Below are 20865 nucleotides of genomic sequence, written 5' to 3' on the forward strand. Positions count from 1 at the left end.
AATGAGATGGGATTGAAAGCTCTCATCTTCAAGAACCAGCAACCACCACAGAAATCCAGACCCCCTCTTACATCCCCAAAACGCTGTGGTCTGCACAGCCCAGTGTGAAGCAGTTGTGATAAGGACTTGCAACAGGCAGTTGTGACAAGAACTTCACAGGAGAACAAGATCCATTCATCAAAGTGGGTATCAACTCTCTTATTCCCCAAAGCATTCAAGCTAGAACATAACCAGAAATTCTATTAATAACTATGGCGGAGCACCCAAGACAAGCAGAAATGGCCATACAAAATCAACTGAAAACACAGAACTTGACTCCCTTGACTTGGAGCATCATCAGAACCAGCACCCTACCGTTAGTAAGTCACTAGATAAATTGCTGACAAACCAGATAACGCTACTTAGCGGATACAAGTGTTTAGGCTCCGTGTTCCCTCCAACCCTATCCCTTTAGCCAGTACAAATACTTGCCATTTTTTTAGTCATAAAGCACTTTTCAAAACACAAGCTTTTTCTATAATGCTGAGGACAGTTGACTCAACAGATTAATATAAAAAGGAACAAAGTACATCAGTAATAGAGGAGAATGGAGCCCTACCAGAGCATCTCAGCTACTCTGCAGCACAGAAAAATGGGGTTCAGGTGGGGTTTTTTTGTTTGGTTTTGGTTAAGTATTTGAGTTCTAGAAGACAAAAAGAAAATACAAAATATTATTCTGTATTTCACATTTTTATTAGCTTCTTGCTGGCAGGCATTACACTTGGGAATAATATTGCACCAGGCATTAAAAATATGAATTCTACCACAGGGACATTTTGCATTTAGAATCCAATATAAATATTTCTAATCATATTTCCATGGCTACAGATAATATTTGGTTGCTTGATTTATATGCATAGAAAGAAACAGTTGTCATAACTGTAAGAAACTGTACTTATCAAGTACTTTCAAAGGGTGGATTTGTTTTCCTATAATATTACAATACTGTTTGTTTATTTAGAAACTAAATTAGTCTACATGATAGCAGCTCTTCCCCAGCTGCATTTTAAACTCATTTTGTTTCTTGCTCCCAGTGTCGTAGCATTAGATGAATTAGAAACTATTTAAACGGAGGTAATTTTAGCACTTTAAGTCGAGTCAGAGAATTGTGTTAATGACACAAAATACCCTATTGTACTAATTCTTCGGACTCCCTCTTTCAAACAAAAAGGTGTCTTGACTAAACAGGCACATGCATGGTTTTTTTCTGAACAGGACAAAAGGACAGAGCTGCTAGAGAACGAAACTCCTCCAGTCCTTACTGATAAACAATAAATAGTCGTATAAAAAAAAAAAAAGCCCACATTGTTGCTTTAGTCAAAATCCAGACTCTCTTGGGTTTACTGTCCAATTAAGTTGCTAATCACCAAGCGGCTCCTGTGGAGTCAGAATCAGTCATCTGTTTTCCGTGCCAATCTACAGAAAGTCCAGTTGTGCTCCACTGTGTTTTCATTGGCACGCTCGCTCATATGATGAACTCTGGTATTCCTGATCGTGAAGCCTTGCTTTGTGATGTACTCCATGAGATGGACTCTGAGCGACACTTCCTGATGGTAATCGCATGGCCCAAAAGTGAAGGAAACCTGGCAGTCCCTGGTGTCCATCATATGCTTATTCCACTTTGTGAAGTGGTTTGAAATGCCTTCCAGTAACGAATGGACTTTCGTCGTGATAGTGAGCTGCGTGATGATTACAGCCACCGGGTTGGAATACTTGGAAAGCTTCCGGGTGCTGGACAGCTCCACCACCTCCTCAAAGGTATCCACGGGATACAGCGGCTTGGGGTCATTAAGACACTGAATTAGCGGTTCAATCTGATAGAAGTCCGCTTCCTTCCGAAGCAGGTCGAACTCCTTGAAGTCCAGTGGCAAAGTGAGCTCTGAGGTCCTTAAAAAGTTAAGAACATAACGGAAAAGTGGTCCATCTCTGTCAATAAAGTAATTGCCCTGAGAGTCCCTGGCAGTGGGGAAGTCTCCCCTGAACATGGCCCCAAGCATTGAGTCAGGATATCTCGTTAGAGTTGTGAGGGATGTCGTATACATGTGTCCACCCACATTTAGCGTGACTGGATCAGTCATCTAGAAAGAGAGAAATTGCAGAGTTTATCAAGCCACCACAAGAAGATTCGATCACCTCACTGACACACACGGTAAATACTGTTTGAAAAGTGCAGGCTGTGGAGAGAATCACGCCTCTTCCATTTGAAGCCTTTAAGCAGCATCTAAACCTGAACAAATCCAAGCCACCTAGCAACAAGGCACAACCGGCAACTAGACAGGATGATACTTAACATTCAGAAGGCATATTTCCAGAATGCTTTAGAAATCTTAACAATGGAGCTACTGTCACAGAAGCAAGTTTTGCATTTGGGCAACAAGTTTTTTCCTATTCTACAGATGGGGAAATGAGAACAGAGAGATTTCCTGAAGAACAAGTTAGTCTGAATGAGGCCCATCAGTGTTCCTTACTTTCACAATCTGTCTCTCATTCTAGAACAAAAAAAAAAAAGAAAGGAAAAAAAAAATCAGCTGAACAAGTCTTAAGCCTCTTTCTCTCTCTCAAAATAGGATGACAGCGCAAGTTTAGACACAGGACCAAGAGCTCACAATCAAAATAATCCACGCTCTGGTTAACAGGAATCATTAAAACAAGCAAACAAAAAAGAACTTTCGGCTTTTAACTCTAAAAAGCAACATTTATTAGCAAATCAGCATGCTGTGTAGAAGAGGGGGGCAGAGCACAAACCAGTCTGCATCAGCTTCCAAATAGCACATGAGGAAGCAAGAGAGAAAGGAACACAAATCCCATCTGGCCACCAACCCTAACAACCAGGACCGAGGCCAGCCAGAGAAAAGAGACATATGCATGGCAGCAGAATGTTTAGAGAAAGAGAAGAGGAGAAAAATAATGTGCGTTTGTCTAGTTTGAGACAGAGTTTACAAGGAAAAATACTCTTCTTTATAAATAAAATGACAAAGTCCTAAAACTTATACGCAGGAATCACACACTATTTTCAGTCTTTGTGTGTTAGGAAAACGGTAACAGTGAGCTTAAGGCATCGGTTAAGTACTCACTGACCATACCTAGGAAATACGAATCTGAGCTCTCCCCACAAATAGCATGCGAGACGAAGTACTTCAGAGAACCTAAGTAAGCTGTTGTAACCTGCACAGGTTTTCTTCTCACATGACTGAAGCTCTGGATCTACACAAGACAGATCTGTAAGGATTCTTTCCGCAAGATCTTGAAAGCCCAGTTGTACTGCACAGCACACACTTACACAGGCTCACTTACCATATATCCCCAGTCTCCATTATCCATCTGTTCAATTGCTTGAACTGTGGTATTCCAAGTTTAACAGAAGGCTGCTGAAAGGATACACGATTCACCTCCTATTATCTCCCTGCAGGAAAAAGCACACACACAAAAAAAAAACAAAATAAAGAACAAAACAGGGCAGACCATCAGCACCTATAAGAACTGAAAGGAATGCTTTCTAACCAAAGGCAGGCTCTCTGTCAGGAGAACGTTCAGCTACAAAACCACATTAACAGGAGAATCTACAAACGTGCTTTTCCTTCCTTCTCCCTTCACGCTACCCAGAGGACTGCCTCCGGAGCACATGGGTAATCACTCTACTGGCTGTCTGATCATCCCAGTTTTGTTAAACAACAAGCAATGCGCCTCTGAGGATAATATACGTTCACAAACAGACTACTTTTCACCTGGGAAACAGTGAGTACTTTGAAAGACGGATGTCCTTTTCCAATTAAAAAGTTTATTTGGCCACCACCAGTGAAGTCATACATGTGTTCCATTAATATTAGCCAAAATTCCCATGCTCCAGTTTCAAAACTGCACAGAAGAATAAATCAAGCATGAAAGTCAATGAACAGTAAGAAGAAAAAAAAAATCTCACTGCAGAATTAATAATTCAGTAGTGGAGAACTGCAATTGATAGCAAGAACATTAACTTACAGACAAAGAGTATGAATGGACTTCAGAGACACATACGCATTCTCCAAAGCAATTTCTTTAGGGACAAGCCAGAGGACATCAAACATGCTTTCAACAACGCTTCGACAAAAGCAATTTGAGGAGCGGTTCAGGCCGTAACTTCCCAGAAGACCACTGAACTGCTGACTTGCATAAACAAGGGGACTCTCTCCACACAAGCACAACAAGGGAAATCCACAGGCCGGGTTGTGCAACTTGAGGGGAGCGGTGGGAGCAAATGACCCTAGACACCAGTGGAGATTTTCCAAAGGTGGCCTCTCAACCACGTCAAGCAATGTATGGAGAGGGAAACCAGTCGTCGTTAAGCCTCTATCCCTACACAGAGCCTGCCTCTCTGCTAGAACTGCTGAAAATTTAGGTCAGTCTGTTTTAAGTAGGGTACAGCTTCTCAGCTTTGTTTATTTTTACATCTTAAAGACCACACAGTTACCAGGACTTCTGCTCCCATCCTCTTTACTAGCAAACTTCAACACGCATTCACCCAGCTAAAAGCAGCACGAAGACTTAGCCGAGCCAGAGCCCTACATTCCAAAACAACTGAAGGGTCACAGGTTATTCCCAACCAAAAAGATCAGTTGCCCCTCTCATTCCTAGCTAATGAGATTGGATGGTCTCATTCACCACAGAACAAGGCAGCACATGCCACAGCTCTCTGGGCTCTGCTACCCTGCACAAACCCATAGCCTGGGCACAACAGCATCCAGCAAGTCAGGCCTTTGGGGGCTGGCAGCACAAGCACAGCCTCAGCTGCATCTCAGATGTATTAAAGACCAGAAAAAACAAAATCGGTATATGAAAATAGTGAGGTCAGACAACAGAAGAGTAAGGAATACTAAGATACAGAACTAGTCATACCAGGATCCTATTTTTACAAATTAGACAGAGCATGCCTCAAGAAAGTACATTAAAGCATACAACACACACCCCAACAGCAGATAAACCTGGAATGCCAGCTCTTTTGCCAGCCTCTGTAATTATTTTTTTTTAACTGCTCACAAATCAAGAAGTTAATTCACTCAAGTTTTCTTTATTTGCAATCATCACTTAAGTAAAGCTCTTAACTGTTCATCAATAGCCCAGATCTTTTAAATTCCAGCACTTACAAGCATCATTCTGGTCAAGCATAACATGCAGATGCATTAAAACCATAGGAGAGACTGGTACCAGTTTCTGATATTCAAGGAAAACATTCACTTGAAAATGAAACTATGCAGCCAGCCAGAAACTGCACTAGAAATCATGATAGATGAGATCTGCTGCTTAATAAAATTAACCGGAATTATACATTCAGAATATTTCAGAGATAGACAGATGTCCAGAATTATTTAAACTGGTGGACAGACACCATGTTATTTTGGTCAGCATCTAAGTCCACGCTACAGATGAATCAAGACTTTATCAGTGAAAGAAACAGATGACACTGCCTGTCTGTACAAAGGCATGAAATAATCTTTGATCACAGCACTGCTATATAACACCGGAGTGAATAATTTACGACAGCAATTAGCTTAAACAAACCCAGCCCTCAACATACAAGTGGCATCAAGAAATCTCACTGATTTTTGTGTAAGGACCCTGAATCACTAGGCACACACAGGCACCCCTGGCAAAGCTGGTGCTGGAGCGAGATGTTCAGTGCAAAGGGATGATACTGGGAAGCCATCCTAAAATGTCCAAGTGTGATCACAACTGCCTGCTGCTTCCCTCATCAGCTGGGGAGACAACTTCACAGGCAACAATAGCTCTGTTCAGGTACAACCCGAGATAAGGACTAGCAAACCACATCACAAGAAGGGTGGGGACATACACCCTTTCAACGACGCTTTAAATTCTTCCTGAATGAAATACAGTGATGCATCAGTGGGGGTGGGCAGACACTCACTCCATCCATACCCTGGGACAGGCAGCCTCAAGCCAGCTCTTGTCCCTGTTTCACACAACACACAGCACCCAGGGACAGCCTTGCTAACACTGCTACTACTCACATTCAGCTAGCAGATATACAGCTGCATGTCATCTGCTCCCAAAACAACCTACCTTTAATAACCAAAAGAAATACTTATTTTAGATGAAATTCAGCCACATCAACTGCTGACACCATTTAAGCCAAACAGGATATCATTCTTTGCTGAGAGCAGAAGTGCACTGATCATGTCAAACCACAGCCCTACTTTCGTTAATCTGCTTCTGCAAGCGGGGAGAAGATACACAGCATTAACGCAGTCATCACAGCTGCTGCTGTAGCCCAGCACCAAGCACATCCAAAACTAGAAAGGCACAATGAGAAGCAAGTACCTTTGAAGAAAAGCACTCCAGTCATCATTTTATACATTTAATATACAAAATTGGATACCTGCATTTAGAAAATGCTCACTTTTAGTTCATATGTTATGACCTAGAGGATTACTAGGCTATTTACCAGCAACGCTACTGCCAGCAGGTAGTCCCCATTAACTTCAGCAGGGCTTCTCTCGGAGCAGAGCTGCTAACGTGCAACTATTTTGCAAGTGCAGAGAAAACAAGTAAGAGTCAGCTGAACATCTGCATCTGTGAACCAACACACAGGCCAGGAGATGCCAGCTGGGACCACACTGCATTTGATCAAGGCCAAAAGCTACACACTGCACCTGGAGAAAATCACTGCACTGGTTGTCACATGCAGTTACTTGAAGGAGGAGCAGCAGAAATACACCTAACAGTTAAAAGTTAAAGAGGCAGGCAGCACCTGATTTGCTCTGAACATTTTTCATCTAGTTTTTCCAACAAAAGAATTAAAGGATTTACTTGTGGCGCTAGTCTTTAACAGTTTGGTACCTATATTACAACACAAGCTGTTTAAGCTCCACACAAACTGATTAACTTCAACAGTTACCTTAGATTTATATCTCTAGGTCAATATAAGAGTTGACAGGAATTCTACCAATGGCAACTGAAAAATTATAAAGAGCAAAGCTACTTATACAGATATATATATATATGTATATACATACTCGGTATTTCAAGCTACTCACCCACTTAGTGAGCCTTTCACATTTAGATCATCAAAGATGAGAACAAACTCCTGCCCTCTGTACAGTTACGCTGTACATGGACAATCTCTATTCCCCAGCCAGTCACGGCATGTGAAATGCAATTTTTTATTGTAAATCATTATCGGTAACTCACTTGTACTGACAAAAACTAAGCTAGCACCAGTGATGACTGTACTCCACCAAACTGTACAGCAAGATGACAAACTGCAGAGCAAACCCATGAGGCTCGAGCACTGTGCTACCCTAACCAAGAGAGCGAGGAGGAGGTAAGCTCTTAAAACAACCAGGTACTGAACCTTCTGGGAACTCAGCAGATCAGCTTCACTAAAGAAAAGCATCTGTCACCTTCTGTACATGTCAAGTTTATAATGACTAATACAGCTTATTTAGAATTAACTTAGTTCTTGCTTTTCACTAGTATTTAGTCTTCACCTCAGGCAGGAGGGAAAACCACTCATGCCAGCCACTCAGCATTTTCACTCCTTTATGTGTAAATGCTTCACTATAAATTCCAAGCTCCTAAAGTTTCCCTACCTCCCCTGAGGAGCTCTATGACATCCTGGTTTAAGTCCAGGTTCCAAACTTTTATTTTAATTGCTACTTGTTTGAAGAGCCCACATCACAAAATCACTTTGGCCCTCCTCTCACGAGAGCCAAAGGAAGACGCTTGTACCTAGCCCGGTCCTGCCGGCGCTGTGTTGCTGAAGCAACCCAAGGTACCCAGGCTTTCAGCACTCGTGCCAACCTTTGGGTTTTAATGCTGTATTTTGCTTCTGTGAAACTAAACAGTAGTTGTCTCCATGTGGAAACGTGCCTCCAAACAGTTTTGGAGGAATGCAGATGTCAGAAATACTAAGCCTCCCTGCACACACCAGTGGGGCTCAGCACATATATGGACCGCGGAGCCACAGCAAGACCGGGGCAGAAATCCCTCCTAGAGCCCAGGCAGAGAGGGGCCCGGGCCGGCAGCAGAAACCGGGAATTGCTAGTTTCCATCACAGAGGAGCCAGCGAGCTCACGGTGGAAGAAGTCTCCCCAGGATCACAATGATTCAGCAAAGATGCTGGAAATGAACCCAGGCATTTGTATCCCCACCCCTGCAAATGACCCAAGAGCCCACACCCTCACCCCCACCCCAAACCACCGTCCCAGCTCTGCCTCCCCTCCGGGTAGGGCAGGGGGATCCATCCCCTCCCCAGGCGGGGCAAAGCCCACGGACCCCGGGCCCTCCCTGCCAGACCTCACGGGCTGCCACCCCGGCACCCTCCCTGCTCCTTCCTCCTGCCCAGCCGCCAACCGGACCCAGGCACCGGCCGTCCCATCCCCAACCTAACGTCAGGGCTCCAGCACCCGGTCCTGCAGCCCCCCCGGTCGCGAGGAGGCCCCAGGAGCCCGGCCCTACGCCCTGCCCCTCACCCCCCCCCCCCCGTGCCCCGCCTTCACGCGTTGCCCCACAGCGGCCGCGGGCCCCCCCGCCGCGTCCGGGCCCTGGCGCCCCAGCGCCCCCCCGGAGCGGAGCAGGGCAGGTCCCGGCCGCTCGGCCCCGCTGCCCCCAGCCCCGCGGCAGCGCGGCCCGGCACTCACGGGCGCAGCTCCCGGCGCTGAGGCAGAGCCCGGCGGCGGCGGGGACGACTGAGCGCGAGCCCGGAGTTGAGCCGCCGCCGCGGGCGGGGACAGAGCGAGGGTGTGTCCCGGTACGGCCCCGCCCCCCGCCGCAGCCACACCCCCTTCACCTCAGGGCGTCACCGAGGGGGCTGGGGGGGACCCGGCGCGGGCAGCCCTGTCCCCAGGGGGCGAAGCCGCGGCCGCGGGCGTGGCAGCTGAGCCCGAGCCATGCGCCTCCCCGTCAACACAGGGCGGGCGCGCGGTTGTCCCCGGCGGTCCCGGCCGCCGCTGCGGGGGACCGGAAGTCGCGTGCAAAGGCCGCGCCGGTTCTCGCGAGAGCGGGGAGGCGGAGCGAAGCCGCGGGCTGGGCGCGCGGAGGCGGGGCCTCGTCGTCACGGGCGGCGCGCGGAGCGCCGGTCCCTCCGCGCTAGAGGACACGGCCAAGATGGCGGCGGCTGCGGCGGCACTGCGGTACCTGGCCCCGCTGGGCGCCCGCCTCCCGCCGCAGGGCCGCGCCACCGGGCGGCTGCTGCAGCAGCGCAGGGGACTGCGGCTCTCCGCGCCCGCCGCCATACAGGTAACGGGGCCGCCGCCGGCAGGGGTGCCCCGACAGCGGGGCTGGGGGGCTCGGGGTGCGCGCCCCTCAGGGGAGTGTCCGGCCCCAGGGGGCGGGCGGGCGCTGAGGTGAAGCGAGCTGTGGTGAGGTGAGGCGAGGCGAGGGGGCTCCCCGCGTCCCTGGCGTGCGGGGGTCCGGCGGCTGCGGACCGTGCCCCCGTCCTGCCCGCCTGCCGCTGTCCCGCAGGTGACGGTGCGGGACGCGCTGAACCAGGCGTTGGATGAGGAGCTGGAGCGGGACGAGCGCGTCTTCCTGCTGGGCGAGGAGGTGGCCCAGTACGACGGTGCCTACAAGGTACGTGGATGCCGTTACCGGGCCGCGAAGGGGCCTCAGGTGGGCCCTGACTCCAGTGTCCTGCCCTGCAGATCTCCAGGGGTCTCTGGAAGAAGTATGGGGACAAGAGGGTGATGGATACCCCGATATCAGAGGTAAGGCTGCCCTGTTCCCTACCCCGGCCATCCCACCATCAGCCACTCCCCCAGTGCTTACCCCTTGGTCTCCTCTTTCAGATGGGCTTCACAGGAATCGCTGTCGGTGCTGCTATGGTTTGTACATTTGCATTCCCCTACTTATGATTTGAAAATTTAAAGCAAACTACTCTTATGTAAAACCACACTAATAAATACGTCAAAATATATAATAGGCAGGGTTGAGACCAGTGTGTGAGTTCATGACGTTCAACTTCTCCATGCAAGCAATCGATCAGGTTATAAACTCCGCTGCCAAGACCTGTTACATGTCTGCAGGAGCAATCGCCGTTCCCATCGTCTTCCGGGGCCCCAACGGGGCATCAGCTGGAGTTGCGGCTCAGCACTCACAATGCTTCGCAGCTTGGTATGGGCACTGCCCAGGACTGAAAGTTGTTAGTCCTTGGAGCTCAGAAGATGCCAAAGGTCTGTTGAAAGCATCAATCCGGGACGATAATCCAGGTGAGCACAGGCAGATCACGGCAATACCTAGCACTCAGTCCTGAAAAGAACATCCAATTTCCCCTCCTGCCCTATTGAAAAAAAAAAAAAAAATAAATTAAACCCTAAACACTTAAGGTTGCTTTACTGCAGCTTGAGGGTACTTACAAAGGCACAGAGGTATTTATTCTTTTCCTAACAGTCGCTTGCCTTGCTAGCAGTAGACCAATTTTGTGCTGTTGCCAGCTACATATCTTTTGTGCTAGTGTGGTACCCATCGGGGAAACTTGGAAGCACTTACGAATCTACCATAAAGGGGTTAAAAAGGATAAAGATGAGTCAGGAGGAGTTCGTGCATCTTCAGTGTCTATGTAACTCATTTTTACAAGTCATGAAATTCAGATGATAAATTCAGAATGTCATTAATTAAAAGCAGGGTGACCTTTGTCTTTGTTTTTCACAAATATGCATGCAAAAATCTAAGACCTTTCTAAAAGTAGTAATTCTACCATCATGTACCAAAGTTAAATACCTGGCCTCATTTAAGACTAGTTGTAGAAAAAAAATTTAAATAATTCAGCATTGAAGTAAAGACTGTGATTTTTTGTTTTTAATTGCTTCCACAAATTTACTCAAGTCCTTGTTGCCTGGATGGGCTTAGTATCTTGAGCTAGTCTGCTGCAGTACCATTGATCATCGGTACAGTCCTGTGCCTGCAGATGTATATGTTAATCCAAGTATGTTTTCTTCTAGTTGTGATGCTGGAAAATGAATTACTCTATGGCGTTCCCTTTGAAATGTCTGAACAGGCACAGTCAAAGGATTTTGTTGTTCCAATTGGAAAAGCTAAAATAGAAAGGGAAGGTAAGCTGGGAATATGGTTTGCTTCCTTATTGACTGAACTGCTTGGAGATTTTTTTAAATCTCTTAGCTATTCAGAATACTACTGTCATGGGGCACAGGAAAGTATTTCAAATGTTAAATGTTCAAGTGTTATTTTATCCAGTAGTATACTTTATTGTTCTGCTGCCCATATAAGGAAAGATCAGCTGATAGTCTATATCTCATCTGAAACTATACTGTTCTAAAGGATTTGTTCCATAGTATAGAGATGAAGTAGGTGATGGCTGACACAATTTTTTCTTAACCTGAATATGTAATTTTGGTGAAAAATGCAAAAAGAGATCACTCTAGTATTTCATACCATTTGCCCATAATTTACCACTGCATTATGGGAATGTTTGAAAAGGATAATCTGAAAACTACATTAAATATCTCTCCAGTTCACTGGATTAAAGGGTAAAGTCTGTGTCTCAGCAGTCCTTCCGCTACCACTCTTCATAATATGTATGGGCGTAGAATACTTAACATTTCAAATAAATCTAAGGAACTTAAATTTACAAGAGAATCCTAACATTACCTTGAAAGTAGCCTGAGGTCTAGGAAAAAAGCTTTAAATCTGAAGGGTTTTTTCTTTATTAACATTTGTTTCTGTTCTAGGAACTCATGTTACATTAGTGTCACACTCAAGACCTGTTGGACACTGCTTGGAAGCAGCTGCTATACTTGCCAAAGAAGGTGTAGAGTGTGAGGTGGGTGGAGTTGCTGTTGCTTTTCCCTTACCCTGAAGCGGGGAAAAAAAGCAGAGGGTCTTCTCATTCAGTCTCTGCAAAACTTCAGTATATTAATTGTAAGCTTCTTGTATTTATAAATGCCTTAATAGCATGTGGATTTCATGTTTCTGTATTCAAGCTTTTCATTACAAAATTAAGGTAGAACTATTCATGATTTTCAGATTGACCCAGCTGTGTGGTAAGCAGAACAATGACAGGATGTATTAGTGTGGTTGTATCTCAGTATAGCAAGACTCACCTAATCTGGGATTTTCCAGGAGCTACCAGAAACTGTTCCACACAGTCTCTTCCAGAATAAAAACTTAATAATTTTATTAAGTCTTGTCTTCAAAGTGAGAATAGATGAAAGTGCTTAAGGGTAAGGGGGTAACTGACAGGCTTAGATCACAGCAAAACGCACACAGTCATCCCCCTGCTCTTCCCCTCCCGCCCCCCAGGTTATAAATCTGCGTACCATTCGACCAATGGATATTGAAACAGTGGAAGCCAGCGTCGTAAAAACAAACCATCTTGTAACTGTAGAAGGAGGTTGGCCGCAATTTGGAGTAGGAGCTGAAATCTGTGCCAGGATCATGGAAGGTACCAAGTTTTGCAGTATACTTGTTGATCTTGCCCGTCTAAATCCCGATGACTTCTTCATAAAGCCAGATAAAGGCAAAGTTAGGGCTTTCTATCTGAGGAGCTTGAGCCTAGTTGTCTTGCTCTAGATATTTTCACAGGGTGGAAACGGCTCATCTTCTGTTGTGAGTGATTGTTACCCTAAGAACCCAACTGCGTGAGAAGCAGGATGGAAACTTTATCTAAACTATAGCGCATGAATATAAACAAGCAGGAACAGCTCTCTCTAGAATACTAGAGCTACAAGAACAAAATACTTTAAATAGATTAAGATTCAGAAACTGAATTGAGAGAAAACTGTAGGGCATGGCAACCTGACAATTGTCTTCTGTTTCAGGATCTGCCTTCAACTACTTGGATGCTCCAGCTGTGCGTGTTACCGGTGCAGATGTTCCCATGCCTTACGCAAAAATTTTAGAAGATAACTGCATACCTCAAGTCAAGGATATAATATTTGCAGTGAAGAAAACTTTGAATATCTGAGTTGTAAATACATGGTTTAAAGTCCTGCTTTACAAATTATTCATGGTGTAGGGCATGTTGTATGCGTAACTTTTGTTGTATACCTACACAAAGTTTTGTACAGTGGAGAAAGTATAGTGACCTCCCAGAATATTTATATGGGGTTATCTTCTAAGCCACACTTCATATAAGCAACAGTGCGGGAGCGCTTGTTTGTTCAGTGGTACCAGGTGCGTTGGTGCTACTGTATGTAGAGAAATCCTATTTTAAATTCAGAGTGAGGAAAAAATCCTCTGTTTCTGCTTGGCTTGTAATTACCAGACTAGCTGTGTTAAACTGGGTCTAGTGGTGGTTGAGTGAAGAACTGCCTTAAGCAAGAGGAGGCCCTGAGCCTGGTCCTGGAGCACTGTACAGCTCTCTAGGAGCCCAGGGTCACAAGGCTTATTAGAGGTGAATGATCAAACAGGAGCAAGTGAAGCCTTGCTTTTACGTTACACAGTTAAGTGCAACAGCTCATAAAGTGGCAGCTTTGGAATCCTGTGGTATGGGTTAAGAGAGAGCTGCCATGTTTCGTTTGAAAAGCACTCCGCTCACGCAGGAAAGCTTCTGCACAAGAGCTTAAATAAAGATCCTGATCCCATTCAGTATGTCATGGGTAACACTACATAACTTTTCTTTACTAGCTGCCACATACAGTGATAAAAAGAAAAAAAACTTGCCCAAATGTTTTATGGTTTTGGTTTTTTTAACTCATCACATGGGCCAACAGCATCCTCAAACTACAGTTCTTACAGTGCAAAGTAAGTTATTTTATTCAGACGCAGGGAGCCTGGCTCTGAAGCAGCAGTTGTGTAGATTGTGTTTGAAGAGCCAGGAAACGGTCGCAGCAGCCTTTTGGGAGATCGCCACGTCCAAGGGTTTAGCAAAGGCCTAGTCCTGAGAGGCAGGGAGAGCCTGCTAGGCTTCGTTCAGCAGCTTCTGGTACAGAGTAAAAGCTGCTTTTAGGAGTCTGCGGTGTGGCTTGCTCTATACCCCAGGGAGGGTGGCTTTCCAGTGAACTGTTGCAGAGGAGATACTTACCTCTGTAAGGAGACAGAAGAGCTCGGGTCCTGTTTCAGTGAAGGGCCAGGAATATCTTTCAGGGTATTTCCTTTAGCAGAGGTGCTGTTAGGTTCTTAGGAAGTCTGGTTTGCAGGTGCAGTCCTAGCTGAACATACCCACCACCACGCTGCCGAAGGAATTCCATTAACATTTTAATAAAAATGACTGAATATCACAGGTTACATGAAATTTTGTACAGACATTCTCTGCATAGTAACAAACACTGATGTACTTGAATTTAAAAAAATGGATTATCTATAATCCTTTAAAGTGCAATTTGTTTAAGGTTTTAAATCAAGAAGGATCTCTCAATAAAGTTTAAGCTGTAGAATTAACTTGAAGTAACTTTGCATTTAACTAAATCAAGAATAATATCCCAGTGCCCTGTTAACTCCCATTTCAACTGTTTCCTCATTTAAAACACTTTCCCTTAGAGTTACAGGTAGGATGTCCATTTAAACAAGTTTAATAAGACAGCATTTTTACTCCACCAGCAAATATGGTGGGAATAAGATTTAATTCTCCAGTTCCCTCACCTGTGCAGTATGCATTAAGGGTTGGGGGAGTTGGATTATCTAAAACAAAACTTGCTGGTTCGATGCAGCAAGAATTAAGATGAGTTACAAGTGCATGAAAAGAGTTGAAAAACTGAGCAGGCTAAAACTGCGTTCCTGTAATTTGAAAAAACGAGGTGGAATTGAGCTTGAAAAAAAAAATGTATTAATTCACCATGATCATGGTCATTCCTATTTTCAGATTTTTATTCAGCTATATAGAAATTGCTGTACCCCTGAAAATTGTAGCTAGAGAACAAAGTTCTTGAAACCAAGTCGAGAATGGAGTACTTATCACGGCATGGCAATGCAATTCAGACAGGGCAGTGCTGCTACTCAAGGAAAGCTGAAACGGGTAAATGGAGCTACAGCGTGATTAGCCGCTATATGCTGGTGGATCAGTCACTGGTCAGGAGGGTCTTGTCCCAGACAGCACAGGAGGGGGAGAGGGAATTCAATCCTGGTGTGACCAGTGGCCTCAGCTGATCCTGGGAGCACTGTAGTCACACGTCTGTGTTTTCTTCAGAGTTCCTTTCTGAAAGTTTTGAATGGAGCTGAGTAAGGCTCCTCGGCTTGCACTGACATTGGGCTGCGGGCTTGGCTGCGTTGGCACCTCTGTACTTGGAGGAGGAGCTGCTGGTGGCAGGGGTGGCGGTGGTGGTGCTGGGGGTACCGACGATGCTCCTGTTGAGTTGAGGAGAGAAGATGTAGTTTGATTATGCCAAGGAGGCTATGCCACAGGACTGCGGCTGCTTAGCTGGGCTTGGGTCAGTCCTGCACTAGTCACGTCATTCTCTGAATGCTAGTGGAGTGTGAAGAACAGAATGGATGAAAAATGGCAAAGTGATCAAATCCCTCTATCTGCAGGTGAGTTGCGTCATCTGAGGCACCTCTGAAATGAAGCCTGAAGTGCCTCAGTACTCGGGGTTGCAAAACACGACTCAAATGTGATCTTGCACCAAAGGAAAAGGAGATCTTAACAGGACTTCCCAGCTCCGGCTTCTCTTGTTTGTCCCCAGCAAAGCAGTTTGCTCTTTGGGTCATGAACAGCAACAAAGACGGGAAGCAAACACATGACTAATTCTACTTTCTTACGAAGGACCACATCGCTGTATTCTCCATTTTTAAAGTACTAACTGCAGATAGAGTTTTCTGGAAGTGTTTTACATTTCCACAGTACCGTCAAGACTTTCTCCAAACATGCTGTAGCAAATGCTTGTTCCACAGGCTGAATGAATCACAACAATCTGCCGCTCACACTGCTTGCCTGCCTCTCGTGTTCCCACCAGGCACGTCTGCACTCTAGCCCCTGCTTTCTACCCGTCACATCCGTCTCATGCCGATCATGCCTCAGCCTCCGCATCCTGCCTCCCTGGGAAGCCAGAGCCCAGAGCGGCACATGCAGACAGACAGCCCAGCAGCGAGAGCCTGCCTGGAGGTGCTTCCTGGCAGCTCAGACTCACTCAGGTGGCTTTATTTGCCCCAAGCAGCTCTGCCAAACACCCTACCTCGTGCAACGTTGCTGCTGCACATTGCACCATCGTTCCTACGCAATATAATCAAAGAATCAGGCAGGCTTGAGAGTAAAGGGCTTCAGAGGTGACCACTTGCTATTCCACAAGACATCCGCGTGAAGGTGGCATTTACAGCCCATCACCAGCTCTATGGGGAATGATGGACCCGTCTTGTCTCATATATTTTGCAATGATTAATATCTTAGAGCTATTCAACAGTGAATTTTAACTCCATCACCTAGATCATGAGTTATTCCATAGACTACGGAGACAAACGGCACCTATAGGCGAACACTTGCCTCCAGCAGCTCTAACCTACAAAGAGGAATATACTGGTAAGTGGCAAGAACTATGATGCTGAAGGACAGCAAAGCAAATCATGAGGCCAACCAAGAGACCATGGTTACTGAAGTAGAACTGCTTGCTAAGTAGTAAGCAAATACCAAGCAGTTACAGGACATACCACACGGACTCAAGAGGCATTCAGCGAAGGATAAAGCTCAGCTACAGAAAACAAAAAGCAGACAAAGTTCGCTGTGCTCCACGTCTCTCTCAATTCCTCACTAACACTTGCTCTCAGACTAACAAGTAATAGTAAAAAAGTAACCACTGTGATTAAAAAAAAGCAGTTATACTTGATGAAAGTCATAACTCCAAGCTCCCTCATTGTCTATTTGCCCCAGTCTTTGAAGAGACTTTTCCCATATGGGAGCAAGCTCAAAATGCAGAATATTCACACAAAGCATCTAATTTTGCCAGTGCACATCAATACACGCTATGACTGTAGCACTTCCAGCTCTTCAGGAGAAATTCTCATTGGCATGAAAACCTGTGACAACAAAACATGGGAGTACATATTGGGCTTATCTTCACTCTCCTCCCTTCCAGGGGAAATACTCGAGTCCTCGTAGAAATATCAGAGATCAACTGAAACAATTTAACACGCTTGTTGCATGTGGATCAACTGCTCTCTTAAGTAATCAAAACATTACACAATGTCAGCACAAACTGAAATAAATTACATATCGATGCCTTGGGGCCATCTAACTTATCCAAATCTACTTTTTACACTAGCCAAAGATATAAGTCAATTTATTCTTAGAAATACTGGAAAACCATCCCCTAGGTTAGCGTCCTGTTTCTCATGTGTGTATAGACTGTCAGCAAAGCACAGCAAAGCAGAACTTGACACTTTACCAAAGGAAGAACAAGACCAAGAACAGTTGAAGTAACCATTTTTGTGGTTAAAGTGGTCAGAGCAGAACACTGTAGGAGTGGCGTACCAACGCTATCACCAAACTGATCAGATGAACTGCTGTAAAAGAGCCAAGACAAGCTAAGCCCTAAATTAAATGGCCTGAAAGAGATGCAAGAACGGCAGAGAACAAAAGATTTTTGACTGAAACTGCAAAGTGAGGTTGAAGTGGCTATGCAAGCAGTTGTACAAGATGTGACAGGGAATGACCATGAAAACAGCAGCCAGGATTCAGTATGGAACACAAATACAACAGTAGCACATGCAGTGAAAGAAGGTACGCATTTGATAGAAAGGGGTGCAAAAAAGCCACAAAGTGCTTGGATCACAAAGTATTATTAAGCCAAGATTCCACATTATCTTCAAATTTTGGTCATGTTATTTTACAACGGGTATAGAAAAGACAGGGAAGTAGGGGGAGAGGCCACCTTCCTTCCTGGAAAATTGTTAAATTCCTCAAGACTCACTATTCCTGAAACTGAACGGACGACAACATCATACAGTTAAACTCTTGGGAGGCTGATTACAGACAATACTCTTACACCTCAGCTCTGCCTTAAAACACAAATACACACAGGTTTGAGCATGGTACCTGACTAGCTATGAGCATTACATATTGAACCTCTTAATTCAGAGCATGATTCTGAAAATATTCAGATACATTCATTCCAGTTAGCTGACCAAAACCATGCTGTCCTCTTCCTGACACAAGTGGTGCAAAGGAAATCTTAGTTCACACTTGTGTACTTATATGCAGTTACATCTAGAGATTAAATTGTTCTGCCCAACAATGAAATATTTTCCTTTATTTACTAGAAAAAAAACACATTTGAGACAAGTGCTCACTTATCACTAGACCTTTCCAATACATATTTTGGAAGAAGTTGCCTGTAAACACACATTTTACTCATTCATGCAGTTGTAAGAATAAAACACTCAAACAAGAACTTACCAAGGGTTTTTTACAGGGACATTTTTGTTAAAAGAGTGCGTTAAAAGGAATAGGAAGTAAATCAGATGCTGTAAACTTGATGCCTGAATTGAAACAAAAACTTAATTATGAATTTAAAGTGACAGTAATTGAGCAAACAGCATTAAAAACTTGGCTAAGAATGGGATGCAAACAAAGAAAATCATTTTAGTTATAGAGTTTTTAAAGATGCTGTATTTCATTAAAATAATCCATAAGAACGTTCAGATCTTTTTCTTCTATTCCCTCCCAATACTAAGCAAGTTCAAGATTTGCATTCAACTTTCCCATACAGAAACAGAGCATCTTTAAAGAGATAAATCAGCATTAGCTTACTTTTCCGAAAATTCACGTTCAAAATGATGCATGCTCTATTGAAGACAGCAGAGAAAGAGAGAGGACACAAGTTAATCATCTGGTTCTCGTGTCAAGGTAAGAAAAACACATACTGTTAGCTGGAAAGTTAGTACAAAAATCAATACATTCTTATTCACTGACAAATATGATAGCAGACTGACTATTTCTATTACGCATACAAAACTTTGTCCGATTCTGAATAATGAACCACAATTTTCCATGCTATAAGCATGTATCACACTTGAACAAATACTACACACATGCTTTCAGTTGCACATGCCATAATTCAAGCTTTACAGGATTCAAGTGGATTTAGAGAGCTTTAGCAAGAAATCTGCAGGAAGATTAGCCACAGAAGATGAAATCCATTCAGTTCAAGGAACATTTCCTGTCGTATTAACACCTGTATTTACACTTATGCAGCATAGGTCAGAGACACTCAAGAAGAGCAGTTACTAAAGCATTCAAATTGTCTTACAGAAAGATGAAGGGCAGAAATGTGCACCATATGGGTGTCTATGAAACGTGTGTCACACTGAAGGATTCAGAACAACTGGCACAGGAAAAGATAGCTCAAGTTTAGTACAACTCTTTCACTTTATTCCTGCAGGGAAACCCAGGGAAGCAAAAACGGCACCCTCCAAACTTTCCTCTATTGTAAGAGCTCACTGGTATTTTATGGGCTTACTGAATTTAGGGAAGATGCAGTGAAGTTTTAAATAACTCATACCACAGTGTTCTGCATCCCTTCTGATGCCACAAGGAAAAATAACAGATTTTCAAGGAAGCAAGGAATTGTGCAAGTGGGGTAAAAAGAATCAAACATTTAAGGGAGAATGTCAGAAACAGGGACAGTTACATCATAATCACTTGCCGTGATCTAAACAACATATTTCAAAGATGTTACTTAGCCAAGTATCTGCAACAAAACCAGCCCAAAATATTCTAGTCAATGAGAAAAGCCCGTGAGAGCCTGTTTCCAGCAGACGCCTTTCCCCTCAGAGCAGGTCATGCATTCGACCCCACAGCTACAGCTGTCATCACAAAGCCAGCCTAAGCCAGCCATCATTTTATTTCTTAGTCTGTTCTGCATTGACTATACCAAGCACTCTCCTGCAAGCTAATTCTCGGAAGGTCTTTGCTCGGAGACAAAGCACCTCTCAACATGTGAGAGACCCCCTGAACGAGGTTCCTTCCCCAGGGCATGTCAGCCGGGAGCCCACTCCCCTTGTGTCAGCGTCTGGCTCTGCACGTACCCACACACTACATTGGTTTGGCTGGTTACAGGCCAGGACAAGAGCTTCTGTTGGGAATGCTTTTCCATGTCAGCCTTCATTTTGCCATGGCATCACATCAGCAAGATGCTTTGAGATGCCATGACTCTAACACAACCACAACCAAACCAGAAAGACAGACTGAAAGCCTCACTCCCCTTTTGAGTCATCTCACCACACTGGTGCCCACAATCAATTTGGGTTTAGAGGTAAATATCCTTAGTAAGTTCAAGGAAACTGGAGGAGAGAGATACAAGCATTACTAGTCACAAAGAAAGTCCTACCGTGGGGCCAGCGACTTTCGAGTCATTAATAGCATACTTGCTTAGAAGAGCTAGATGTACAACATTGCTGGTGAAAAAAATGAGGCACACTAGCTTTCTCTTAGAACTCTTACCTGAAGTTTCTTCTAGGAATATGACTCACAAAAGCATTCCTGAAATGGTGACATTTGCCTTTACACCCCAAAAAGATCAAAGCCATCAGCATACTAAAGCATTTTCCAATTTGAATGCAAGTAGGGCCCTGCTCACCACAAGCCACCAAGAGCACAGTGGCAGCAAGATGACTGACACGCAGGGTCAATGCAATTTGAACAACAGAGCTGAGTTTTGAGTCCAAACTTGAACTATTTTTAGCTAGTCATTTGAGCCACATCCACATACAAACCTGCATCACACGCTCAAAACTTGAAAAAGTTTTCAACCAAGTTCCAACAGGTTCAAGTTAAAACATAAGTAAAAGGTAGTTTTATTGCAGGAGAAAAAAAGTTTTCTAAACATGGGTCCATTCAGTGGGCATAAGGTTTTCTTCTGCATTTTCAGCTACTTCCTTATTACAGCACACAGAACTTGAAATAAACCCTCCAGCTAAGACTCAGTACATCCAGAGAACAGCACTGTTATTGTG

At 44.5% G+C, this 20865-nt stretch overlaps 3 protein-coding genes across 11 annotated transcripts in view; 1 reads left to right on the top strand and 2 right to left on the bottom strand.

The window, feature by feature from the left end:
* Positions 1–710: 710 nt before the first annotated feature.
* On the bottom strand, positions 711–8981 carry KCTD6 (potassium channel tetramerization domain containing 6). Of its 3 annotated transcripts, none has more exons than XM_055804533.1 (3): positions 8822–8981; positions 3334–3442; positions 711–2117 (listed from the first exon to the last, which is right to left on the bottom strand). In XM_055804533.1, the coding sequence occupies exons 2-3, from the start codon at positions 3358–3360 to the stop codon at positions 1431–1433; spliced, it is 714 nt and encodes a 237-aa protein (XP_055660508.1). In that variant the 5' UTR covers positions 3361–3442; positions 8822–8981; the 3' UTR covers positions 711–1430. The 3 variants fall into 3 exon arrangements, with proteins under 3 accessions (XP_055660508.1, XP_055660507.1, XP_027649351.1); XM_055804532.1 differs by lacking the exon at positions 8822–8981 and adding an exon at positions 8673–8815; XM_027793550.2 differs by lacking the exon at positions 8822–8981 and adding an exon at positions 3765–8204.
* A 125-nt stretch (positions 8982–9106) lies between these two features.
* Positions 9107–14367, top strand: PDHB (pyruvate dehydrogenase E1 subunit beta). The gene is made up of 9 exons (XM_055804531.1): positions 9107–9270; positions 9496–9603; positions 9675–9737; positions 9819–9854; positions 9953–10238; positions 10971–11081; positions 11718–11809; positions 12289–12430; positions 12807–14367. Exons 1-9 carry the CDS (start codon positions 9139–9141, stop codon positions 12950–12952), a joined length of 1116 nt encoding a protein of 371 aa, XP_055660506.1. The 5' UTR covers positions 9107–9138; the 3' UTR covers positions 12953–14367.
* PXK (PX domain containing serine/threonine kinase like) overlaps positions 14172–20865 on the bottom strand; it is a 36936-nt gene continuing 30242 nt past the window's right edge. For 2 of the 7 annotated variants that reach the window (XM_055804522.1, XM_055804521.1), the window contains exon 18: positions 14172–15270. In XM_055804522.1, the coding sequence (XP_055660497.1) occupies positions 15065–15270 (206 nt within the window). In that variant the 3' untranslated portion in view covers positions 14172–15064. The other 5 variants (XM_055804526.1, XM_055804524.1, XM_055804529.1 and 2 more) reach the window with 3 other exon arrangements.

Source organism: Falco peregrinus, chromosome 5 (genome assembly GCF_023634155.1).
Source record: "Falco peregrinus isolate bFalPer1 chromosome 5, bFalPer1.pri, whole genome shotgun sequence".
NCBI classification, from domain to species: Eukaryota; Metazoa; Chordata; class Aves; order Falconiformes; family Falconidae; genus Falco; species Falco peregrinus.

Coding starts and splice junctions, on each gene's coding strand:
- PDHB (XM_055804531.1), top strand. CDS start 9,139: ATGGCGGCGGCTGCGGCGGCACTGCGGTACCTGGCCCCGCTGGGCGCC. Junction 11,082..11,717: donor AGCTAAAATAGAAAGGGAAG/GTAAGCTGGGAA, acceptor TTTCTGTTCTAG/GAACTCATGTTACATTAGTG. Junction 12,431..12,806: donor CTGTGCCAGGATCATGGAAG/GTACCAAGTTTT, acceptor CTTCTGTTTCAG/GATCTGCCTTCAACTACTTG.
- KCTD6 (XM_055804533.1), bottom strand. CDS start 3,360: ATGGATAATGGAGACTGGGGATATATG. Junction 2,118..3,333: donor ATGGAGACTGGGGATATATG/GTAAGTGAGCCT, acceptor CTCTCTTTCTAG/ATGACTGATCCAGTCACGCT.